This window comes from Anarrhichthys ocellatus, unplaced genomic scaffold (assembly GCF_004355925.1).
Source record: "Anarrhichthys ocellatus isolate YVR2014 unplaced genomic scaffold, GSC_Weel_1.0 scaffold87, whole genome shotgun sequence".
NCBI classification, from domain to species: domain Eukaryota; kingdom Metazoa; phylum Chordata; class Actinopteri; order Perciformes; family Anarhichadidae; genus Anarrhichthys; species Anarrhichthys ocellatus.
This window is the reverse complement of record NW_022280117.1, coordinates 695456-706745: the sequence shown is the minus strand read 5'-3', so window position 1 is coordinate 706745 and position 11290 is coordinate 695456. Positions and strand designations below refer to the sequence as shown.

Sequence of the window (11290 nt, the reverse complement as noted above, 5' to 3'; positions counted from 1 at the left end):
GGTGGACACTAGAGAGAATGCAGCTTTAACACATGAAGCATCGGTTTTGATTTTCAGAAATGGAGGTTGGCGCCTGGGCTGTACTTTGGCACAGCTGTGCTTTGTGCTAAATGCTAACATATGCCTGCTAACATGCTCGGAATGTTTCGCATATTTAATGTTTACGATGTTTACCTTCTTAGTTTAGCGTGTTAGCATGCTAACATTTGTTAATTATTACGAAGCTGATGTGAATGTAGATATTTCTGCAAATATTCTGTCATGGAGAAATTAACATTTTCACCCAATGACGGCGCTAGGTATAACAGTTGTGGGCAACATGAATATTTATACCAAAATGATCTGACTAACCATCCAAGTCTTTTACTCAAAACCCCACAAATGACTTCTTGCTGACATCGTCACATCTTTCGATCCATATGTCGCTCGTGCGGCACATGGATCGAAAACTGATCAAACACACATCAATAAGAAGGCATTTAAGACCATTAATCACATCTACATGACACTGAGGATCACAAAGAGGTCACAACCTTCATTTATGAAGACAATAGAAAGTGCTAATCGTAGCGTTTCAAGAGCTTTGGTCCATAATGTGCAGGATGCAGGTAGATTAAACCCTCACTACCATCTCAAAGCAGCAGAGCAGCTTTTCATGTTCTATCTGTAGCCTGCAGGGCTGTGCTTTACAATCATGCATCCAACAAATCACCATGATCAAATCTCTCACAACGTAAATCTCTTGCAAAATAGGTGCACACAGGCTTGTGTTTCTCAAAACACCAAATGGATGACGAGTGTTTGGTGCACACAGTAGAATTATGTTGTGGTGATGCAGCACAGAATATTTGCTGTAGAAACTATTCAAGAAAATGCAAATTCCCACAATTATCTTTTCTTCATTCTCTATCTTCTTCGATTATCTATAAGTAATATAAATGATTGATGCATATTGCTTTAAAAGCAACTTAACAGCAGCTAAACTTCTTGTTCTTACTGACATCCAGTGGCTCAACTCCTCATGTGGCTGCAGTGATGTATAAGTGTCCTCTGGGGTGTGTCAGTACACAGTGACATCACTGCTGGGTGTGGTCTGTTACAACAGAGTTCAACTTTAAAGCAGAGAGGGCAGTAAAACACTTAGTTATTAGTTATTGTTAAGGGTTGAATAAAGTCTGTCATTAGCTGATGTACTAGTGTAAAATGCACTTAAAACAGAGGTGTAATAATAGCCGTGTTTTGGTGTAATATTTTGAGCTTGATGTTCACTAAATAAAGCCATGATCATAGAACAGATCATCTGCATCATCTGGTGAAGCCACAAGCTCAGTTCCTGATACAATAATTGTCTCGTGCATGTTCCTGCTCATCACGGGAAGCCACAAAAATGTCAAACTGACACATTTGAGGGGAAAAAACAGCAACACAAGCTGACTTCATTTGATTTTCACCGGCCTCCGCTCTGTCAGTTAAAACGTTGCAGGCAGTTTCTGGAAGCTTTCCAAACGACCGGCAGAACTTGAAGGATCAGAGAGGGACATTTTGGAAATTTGTTTATGTCGACTGCTTTTTAAAATCATGAAATAAAAAGGTAATTAAAAAATCTGAATACCATATCTCAGTCTTATCTGCTCAGAGTAGGTTTACACGTTTAAATAAATCACTTCTCAAGAGCATTAAACATTAAAAATGTATGAAATTCATGTAAAAAGTAGGGAAGCCAGACAAAACCGGTGCATTATTATGATCAGCCATCATGTAACCCACTTGTGAGCTATTGTTTGTGACAATGTTTGCAGTCACTCAGCGTTGCTTTAAGTCCAAAATGTTTCCAGCTGTGCTCCTGTCCTCAGACTTCAGTGTCTCGCTCTCCTTAGTGATGCACTTTTTGGAAATAGTGGCCCTTTTTTTTTTGTCTGAGCTGCTGTTTTTACTTTTCATGCCACTTATACTCTGTGTGTCTATTTCTGTGTGTGTGTGTGTGTGTGTGTGTGTGTGTGTGTGTGTGTGTGCATGTGTTTTGGGTTTCAGGATCGGGTGGACGATGAACATGTCTGGCGGCCCCCCAGGGGAGGAGCTCACGGATGAGGAGAAGGAGATCATCAACAGTGTACTGGCTCGTGCGGCCATGATGGAGGCCACGGAGCACGAGAGGATTGAGTGAGATGGAAAACTGTTGTCTCTGTTTCCACATAATCACATCAGTCAACTGAACACAGATGCTCACTGAGTTGGATGATTTTTGTGTGTAAAACTTGTGCCAAGTTTGTGTTTTTACATTTGTTTGCATGTTGTTCTCAGGCGTCTCTCCAGTCGCCTGCATAAGATCAAGAAGACGGCGTGTGGTGACGGGCAGTCCCACTGTCTGCTGTGTGGGGCGTCATTTGGACCACAGGGGGTCACAGCTGTCCTCTGTGTGCAGTGCAATAAAGTAGGTGGATATCTGTATTCTCTCTGCTTCAACGAGGAAAGAAAAGTCCCCAGAGCATGTGAGGACGTCTCAGGATTTTCTGCATCCTGTATTTCCCGTAGTGAATATCCAGAGAGGTTTCCTATGGCGATAAGCGCCCACTGGGCCGGATGCTAACTCTCTCTGACATTCACTCTGCATCTCCTGGTCTCATGCCTCACATTCTGCTTCTTGTTGCTCTCAATGACTATGGAGAGATGAATGCAATCTGAACTGTAAAATATACTTTATGTATGTGTTCTTTGCACCTGCTATCGAGATCTAAATCTTGCAGAAAGATTTATCTGTGTGTGTGTGTGTGTGTGTGTGTGTGTGTCTTATGCAGTGGTGGAATGTAACTAAGTACATTTAATCAAGTACAAATTTGAGGTACTTGTATTTGAGTATTTTCCTTTAATGCCACAATACAGAAGGACACTTCTGACACCTTTAGTAAGTAGTTACTTTACAAATTAAGATTTTCACCATTTTCTAATTGATAGTTGTACATACATGCAAACATGCATGCCGATTTCTTTATCTTTTATCTTGGCGTTTAAATCAAGAGAGGAACAATTCCAAATATAGAAACAAGAGTCCAAACTGAAGCAGCTGTTGATCACTCTCGGCCCCTCTATCCGGCCGGTTAGAGAGGAGTGAGGCGTCAGCAGTCAATAACGATATAAAACGGTCAATAAAATAGTGAATCACCACAACAGGCCGACGAGCATACAGTCACACATCAGCACAACTATCATGCTGATGGATTGTTTGTGAGATTAGCTGTGGACAGACGGACAGACAAAGGGATGCACACACACACACACACACACACACACACACACTCTACCGAACACACAATCTCCCGGCTTTGATAACCAGTACATCTGAAACAATTACCAAACTAATTGGTAACTATTTTGAACGTTTGAGTCATTTTTCATGCAAAAACATTTCATGGTTCCAGATTTGCTGCTTTTACTTCTAATAATGTTGATAATTGTAATAATTAGTTTTAATGTTGAGGTTTGGACTGTTGGTTGGACAAAACAAACATGGTGAATGTGTCACTTTGGGCTCTTTAATGATTGTCTGAATACTTCCTCCTCTGGTCTCTAATGTATGTGTTTGCCTCTTTGCAGCACATGTGCAGCAAATGTGGGATTTATAGCAACAGCAGGACGAGTCCTATGTGGCTGTGCAGAATCTGCAATGAGCAGCAAGAGGTGAGAGGATGAGGAAAGATGAAGAACAGAGTGGGTTTGATAAAATCAAGGGTTCAATTTATGCCATTATGTCGTTCATCCGCCGGCAGAACAGGGGTTTTCCTCGTGATATGAGCCACTGTCTGGCTTTTAGACTCGTCTTTTTAGCACAGAATTGCATTTCACTGTCCAGTGACCCGGAAAATTACCTTCCATTGACACCTTCTCAAAATCCCCAAAATGATTTATTTTCAACGCTTTTTTAATTCTTAAAAAATATACAGTTTTTCATATTTTGATGAATATGAAACATGAAGAATAAGGTCTGCTTTCTGTTTTCCTCCCTGATGCAGTTATACAATGCTGTTTTGATGATGGCGCTGCAGTTTTGTTGAGGTCTCTGCCTCGGGGAGCCCAGACTCTTTAAATAAATGCTCTCTCCTGTCAGTCATACACAGAATAAAGTAATGCTGCGACATACAAAGTGGTCAAGTCCGTCTCACAGAATTAAGGAGTGAAGAAATAAACAGAGAAATCAAACACATTATTCAGTCTATATTTTTTTGTGAATTTATAGATGTTCACAAATTATTACACAAATGAACACGGACCACTTTAATTACTCCATTTACAAGGTAGATAGAAAGACTTCTTCTCAAGCTGCAGTTCCGTTATCGGCCACTAGAAGCTAACACGTTGGAAGTAGATATGGTCAAAGACAACAGCTCATTTAATTTGTTTTCATGTGACAAATGCTTTGTTTCTTCCATTATACGTTAAATACATCTTCAATAACAGATTGTTTTTGGGCGACTTGGGGCCAGCAGAAAACAGTGACACATCATCACCGTGTAAGTCTTTTTGGTGTCCACCACCTCCTGAGGGAAATATCTGTCTCTTTAGCTGATAAATGATCCACTATGTTCACCAGCTAGTCTATACATTTGTCAATCTGCTACGAGAGCAGTGAGAGAGAACCAGAGACGTCTTTCACACCCTCATTTGATACATCGTTAGCATAAAAATGTTGATTTTAGCCGTTTTAAAGCTGCACTAATCAATATTTCTGTGTTAAAAATGAATCAAATGACCATATGTAATGTGAAAGAGGGTCTTGTAGTAACGAACAAAGATTTCTTGCAGGTCTTTTCAGCTCTACTGAGCATTTTAGCCTCTTTCAGCTCGTTGTTTTGGTTTAACAGCCCACAACTTTTAGTTCTCATTGCTCTCATCCGTGTCGTTTCCAGCTGGTTCCAAACAAACAGCGGACCGACAAAGTCAGCAACAAGCTGGTGAACATAGTGGAGCATTTAGCAGCTAAAGAGACAAATATCTTGAAACGGATATTGGACTTACATTCCTCAGGTGGCCAGAAACATGACTCCATATTAAAGCTGAAATTATTATGTGTCTGCTGGATGTGTAATATTGTTGACAAGTTAGCCGAATATCAACTGGGGATGTGACTGCACAACATCGCCGCGTCTTTGCTTTCTTTATTGTCCTCTTGAGGTCAGGCATTCATGTGTTCACTGTGTGTTCCTGCAGGTACAGAAGCGTTCAGGAGCTTGGTTCTTCAAGGGAAGAGTCCAGCAGAGTCTGCCTGCCCCCCTCCATCTGTCCGGATCTCGACAGTCCAGCATCGAGAACAGTTCTGGTCCGGGAGGCCACGATGGACCACAGGAACCCCCAACACATCATCAGGGATACGGTACTTTACTTGAATGCCGGACTTTTACCTGTAACAGGGTATTTCCACACTGTAGTATTTCTACTTTAACTACAGTAAAATAATCTGAGTACTTCTTCCCTCACTGCTGTGGCTGTAGCACCAACAGTGTTGTGGTGTTAGTGATATTCTTATTTCGTCCCCTCAGAGACGCAGCAGCAGCCGTCCTGTGGATCAGAACAATGGGAGCAGACAGCGAGAGCAACAGCTGACAGCCATAATGAGAGTGCGTCCTGTCCAGCGGTGGTAATGAAGACCGAGAGACACATGTCAGCCTCCAAACCACCTCGAGCAAACGCACAGCAGGTCGTCCCCGCCTCAGGTAAAGTAACGCCGCCCCGTCTATGAATAAACCCAACGTTCAAAAGATTTACCATCAATAACGACGTGTTCAAAGATGTTTCAGACAGAATTAATTTGCTCCTGCTGCAGTTGTGGAAAACAAATGCCCGGAGAGGGAAGAGACAGTGTCCCCTCCAGCTGTGGAGGCAAAAAGACAACCTGTTGTCTCCAGCTCCATTTCATCACATGTTCCTGCAACCAGAATGAATCCACCGGTCAACAACACCGCCCCCCAAAGACCCCCACCGGATCGAACAGAGGAGGAGGACGACGACTACGACTCAGATGACGCCAGTGAGACTGACTCCTCCTCTTAAACCACACAGCTGCTTTACAGAACTGTCTTTACCGGTCCCTGATGTTTACTTTTTCACTCGTTTCTATCTCTGTGAATAATATAAATTGGGCCTGAAGCTGTGAATGGAATTCCCAGAGGAGCGATGCAGAGTAACAAATCAATGTTTATCTGCTTCAGAGGGAAATTGTTTTTTCTAACAGATCAGATGTCTGTTTGACGTGTTCCTGCGTTTATTGATTCTTGCAGCCACTCTGGGATCTCTGGAGTTCAGTCTCCTGTACGACCAGGAGACCCACGCTCTGCACTGCTGTGTCGTTAAAGCTAAGGTAAAGACATGTACACGAGACGAGACGAGATGGGACAAAATGAGACAAAACTAAATGGAATAAGACAAAATTAGATTGGACTAGACGTAAGGAGACTGGACAAGACAAGATGGGAGAAAATGAGACAAAAACAAAATGAATAAGACAACTAATGACAAAGTACGTTAGGACAAGATGGGAATGTCACGACGAGCCAATGAAAGATGGAACAAGACAAGACGAGAAGATGGGACAAGACAAGAAAACACTTCACAAGAAATGACAAAAGAAGAAGAGACGAGACAAAACAAGACAGGATGGGAATGTCAAGACAAGCCAATGAAAGATGGAACAAGACAAGAGAAGACCAGACAAGAAATGACAGAAGAAGAAGAGACGAGACAAAACAAGACAGAATGGGAATGTCAAGACGAGCCAATGAAAGATGGAACAAGACAAGAGAAGACCAGACAAGAAATGACAAAAGAAGAAGAGACGAGACAAAACAAGACAGGATGGGAATGTCAAGACGAGCCAATGAAAGATGGAACAAGACAAGAGAAGACCAGACAAGAAATGACAAAAGAAGAAGAGACGAGATGTGAGATGAGACGAGACGAGAAAAGACAAGATAAGACAAGACAAATAAGATGGGACAAGACATTTGAAGACGTGAAATGACAAGAAAAAACGAGACAAGGAAAGATAAGACAAGACAAGGCAAGATAAGACGGGACAATAAAAGACAAGATGAGACGAGACAAAACAAAACAAGGTGTATCCAATAAGTGTAAATGAGATTTGGAGAAACGTTTGCATTCGAACAATAAAATATGTGGAATATATAAGAACGTCTAATGTGTGCAAACATTTAGGGAGACGCGTCCACGCTTTGAACACTTCATCTCACGCTGACTCTCACCATCATGTGTCTTGACGTCTCTCAGGGGTTAAAGCCGATGGACTCAAACGGACTTGCTGACCCGTATGTGAAGCTGCACCTCTTACCGGGAGCCAGTAAGGTACAATCACCATAATTAAAACGTCAAGTGTGCCGCCATACGTCTTCTTTTTAAAACTGTAATAATCATTTTTTTTAATTCATCTGCTCTCAGTCCAACAAGCTTCGCACCAAGACTCTTAAAACCACTCTGAACCCTGTGTGGAACGAGACTCTGGTCTACCACGGCATCACTGATGATGAAATGTCACGCAAAACTCTCCGGTAAGAACAACCTCAACCTTCCTCCAGCTGCAATGTTGGACCGGTTGCATGAAAGAGTTTCACGAGGCACACTTGTCTGTCTTCAGGCTCTCAGTGAGTGACGAGGACAAGTTTGGACACAATGAATTCATCGGAGAGACGCGAGTCGCTCTGAAGAAACTGAAGTTTAACCAGAAGAAGAACTTCAGTGTTTGTTTAGAGCGAGTGATCCCGGTGAGTCTGAGAACGACGCTGACACCTCCTATTGTTCATGAACGTACTGTGAAATACATCATATTTAAATTAAAGGCTCAGTTCTTTCAAAAACCTGACAAATTCAAACCCAAATTTTTCAGTCTTTATGCTAAGCTAATTAGCTGCCGACTGTAGCTTAATATTTACCGTACAGATATGAAGCAAGAAAGTGAATAATCACATGTTCTTGCCTCTTTGATCTAATGTGTACAGAGACTAAGTAAGTATCACAGTGCTCGTGATGATGATGATGATGCTGGTTTATTCTCCATACAGGTGAAGAAGGCTGTTGGGGGGTCGGCCCGTGGCATGGCTCTCTATGAGGAAGACGTAAGACCCTCTCATGGACTTTATTGGATATTGTTTGACTGTATTCAAAGACGTCAGCTTTAGTTTGTTTATATCAAAGGGAGAACAGATTAAAGGATAAGTCTGATTGTATTCTCAGACCAAAACAGACAACGGTGTGATACGTCTTCGTCCTCTGTGTCGTGGACATACTGTAGGGAGGCACCGATCAGACGTGATGGATCCACATTAAACTTCTTCATCAATATCATTAAAATATTCACCGTTTCCCCAACAAATGCACTGTTTCCTCCTGTTTTGTGTGATTAAAAGTACAGTGAGCAGTTGTTTTACTGAAGAAAAAATTAATATTAACGGCTCATCTTCTGTAGAACTAGAGACAGGAAGTACGAAAGTATTTAAGAGACTGACGAATGTATTGTTGGTTCTGGAGTTATATTCATACTGCATGATGATATAAATGTAGACCATTTTGTCCTTAAGCACGTACATTATCCTGCATTAGTAGATATTATGATAATCACTGTGTAATCCCTCCAGATATGTGCAGAGGGCAAAGGAGCATCCGGATCAGTGAAATTAAATACTGTTGCTTTGTGTGCATGTGTGCGATATGTTACGTGTATATTTATGTGTGTGTGTGTGTGTGTGTGCAGCTGAAGGAGGGTGAGGATTCAGAGGAGAGGGGTCGCATCCTGGTGTCGCTGACGTACAGCAGCCAGCAGGGTCGTCTGATCGTGGGCGTCGTCCGCTGCGCTCACCTGGCCGCCATGGACTCCAACGGATACTCCGACCCGTTTGTCAAAATGTACGCGCTGAATCCTCCAGATTATGGTTAACACAAAACAAAACAATTTTAGGGAAATGCACTTATTCGCTTTATTGCAAGATGGTCTGTTTAACTAAAGCCAGGAGAGGGTTAGCTTAGCTTAGCACAAACACTGGAAATAGGGGGAAACAGCTAGCCTGGCTCTGGAGGCATTTAAAAAAAACTTTGGACAGAGACAGGCTAGCTATTTCCCCCTGTTTCCAGTCTTTATGCTAAGCTAAGCTAGCCATCTCTTGGCTTTAGCTTCACGTGTAACGGACAAACTTGAGAATGGAATCAATCTTCTCATTTAACTCTCTGCAAGAAAGTTTGTAGAGACACTTCAGCACATTTCTGTTATTTTATTTTGAGTTTTCACAAGAAAGTTAGATTTAACTCAGTGGAACAAAGCTAAGTTACTTTGCAGACTAAGTGGCCTATGAACTTTGTAAAAAGGTTATTACCAAGTTAATAAGCATGTTTACCAAATTGTTGAACTATCAATATAAAATTTAAAAGTGTCAAATGTTACTTGTTTGTTTTTTAAAAATTTTTAAAAATACGTTATTTTATTTTTGTGCTGCAGATGTCTGAAACCAGATATGGGGAAGAAAGCTAAAAACAAGACACAGATAAAAAAGAAGACCCTCAATCCGGAGTTTAACGAGGTCAGCTCTTTCTCTACTTCACCGTCTTCTTCTCACCCGGATGTCAGTGTCACATTTCATGATTCGTTACTGTGTTTCAGGAGTTTGGTTATGAAATAAAGCACGGCGAGTTAGCCAAGAAAACCCTTGACATCTCAGTCTGGGACTACGACATGGGGAAATCCAATGATTTCATTGGTAAGTGTGTTATGTCATCGCATTTCCTCGTCCGTCCCTTCATCCAATGTGTCGTCTCTAGGGATGGAAATGTCTTCTGGTTGGTCGATCCACTGCTTCAGTCCAGACTGAAATAACTCAACAACTGTTTGATGGATTGCGATGCAATTTGGTACATATATTCATGGTGCCCAGAGGATGAATCCTAAGAACTTTGGTGATCCTAAGTTTTCTTCTTGCGCCACCATGAGGTTCACAATTGTGTGAAATGTCTTGCCATTAATTGACTTTGTATTATTGGTTTTTGACTAAACACCTGCAATAACTAATGACACTCCCATCAGCCTTGACTGTGTTTGGTGCTAATCAGAACATGTTAGCATAACGCGCTAAAAGACGGTGAACATGATAAACATTATACCTTCTAAATATAGCCATAGAAGCATTGTCATTGTGAGCATGTTAGCATGTTGACATCCTCACAGAGCTGCTAACGTGTACGTGGACTCTTCATCTTGTTAATGTATGAATGCTTACTTTCCTGTCTGCCTCCAGGAGGATGTCAGCTGGGCATCCAGGCTAAAGGAGAGTGTTTGAAGCACTGGTACGAATGCCTCAAGAACAAAGACAAGAAGATAGAGCGCTGGCATGTCCTGCTAAACGACAACACCGTCCAGTTTGAGGATTAAAGCGTCTCCCCTCCTCTCTTCTGTGTATTTTGTTTCTCTGTCATTCCCCCTTGTAGAATATTGTCTTCCCGTGACGGTAGACGGATATCATCCTCCTGCTTTTATGTAGTTTGTCCCCAAATTGCAATGTGCAGGCTTCATTTCCAACAGTTTTCAGGTGACCAACATGGATGTTGACCTCGGGGCTCATTTTAAATAAGCAGCGACTACTAAACTTAATCCATTTTTAATGTTATCATATCATAAACTGTATCATATAATAAGTTAACCGTACCTGACGTGCGGTAATGATTGAACAGAGTGGTTATGGAGACGATAGAAACCCTCGTTATCATCGTCATTAACACAGTATGTTGTAATGAGTTGTGCGTCCGCGCTCAGACCCAACACAGGGAATTCCCACTTTGTTTCTGTCCTCATGTCGATCTGTGTTCATGTGGGATCATGTCATGTGTCGTCAGCTGATCTTTGTGACCACCTTGTTCGACTGCTTGCATCGCCGAAACATACATTTAACTTGTGTTACTGTGCATCACACATTTGTTAAATATTAAGTGGGACATTTGCAGATGTTTGATGTGAACAAACTCACTTTTTTTTTTGTTGTTGATGTGAAATGCATTTATTTATTTATTTTGACAGATAACAGTTTGGTCTCATCATCACTGCATCACCTTCACCTGTGCATGTGTGAGCTCTCTTCTGAAGAAATGCTTCTGCATGACGTTTTATTATGAAGAACAAATTGGATTAAGTAACGTCAGTTCACTTCCAAAACAATCCATGAAATATTATGGTTGATTGGCGAATTTAAATGAGATCTGCACAAGTGTTTTCAGCTAAATAATCAACATTTAGCTCTCTGTATTCACA

General features: G+C 41.5%; 1 protein-coding gene across 2 annotated transcripts in view; it reads left to right on the top strand.

Moving 5' to 3' along the window:
* The window catches only part of rph3aa (rabphilin 3A homolog (mouse), a), a 25307-nt gene extending 14024 nt beyond the window's left edge, over nt 1-11283 (top strand). For both annotated transcript variants that reach the window (XM_031875251.1, XM_031875252.1), the window contains exons 2-16: nt 2032-2160; nt 2302-2431; nt 3592-3675; nt 5203-5365; nt 5532-5705; nt 5816-6019; nt 6270-6349; nt 7276-7350; nt 7444-7553; nt 7640-7766; nt 8064-8117; nt 8753-8904; nt 9491-9572; nt 9653-9749; nt 10284-11283. In XM_031875251.1, the coding sequence (XP_031731111.1) occupies nt 2045-2160; nt 2302-2431; nt 3592-3675; nt 5203-5365; nt 5532-5705; nt 5816-6019; nt 6270-6349; nt 7276-7350; nt 7444-7553; nt 7640-7766; nt 8064-8117; nt 8753-8904; nt 9491-9572; nt 9653-9749; nt 10284-10417 (1782 nt within the window). In that variant the 5' untranslated portion in view covers nt 2032-2044 and the 3' untranslated portion in view covers nt 10418-11283. The remainder of the gene's footprint in view (nt 1-2031; nt 2161-2301; nt 2432-3591; nt 3676-5202; nt 5366-5531; nt 5706-5815; nt 6020-6269; nt 6350-7275; nt 7351-7443; nt 7554-7639; nt 7767-8063; nt 8118-8752; nt 8905-9490; nt 9573-9652; nt 9750-10283) is intronic.
* Nucleotides 11284-11290: the final 7 nt, after the last annotated feature.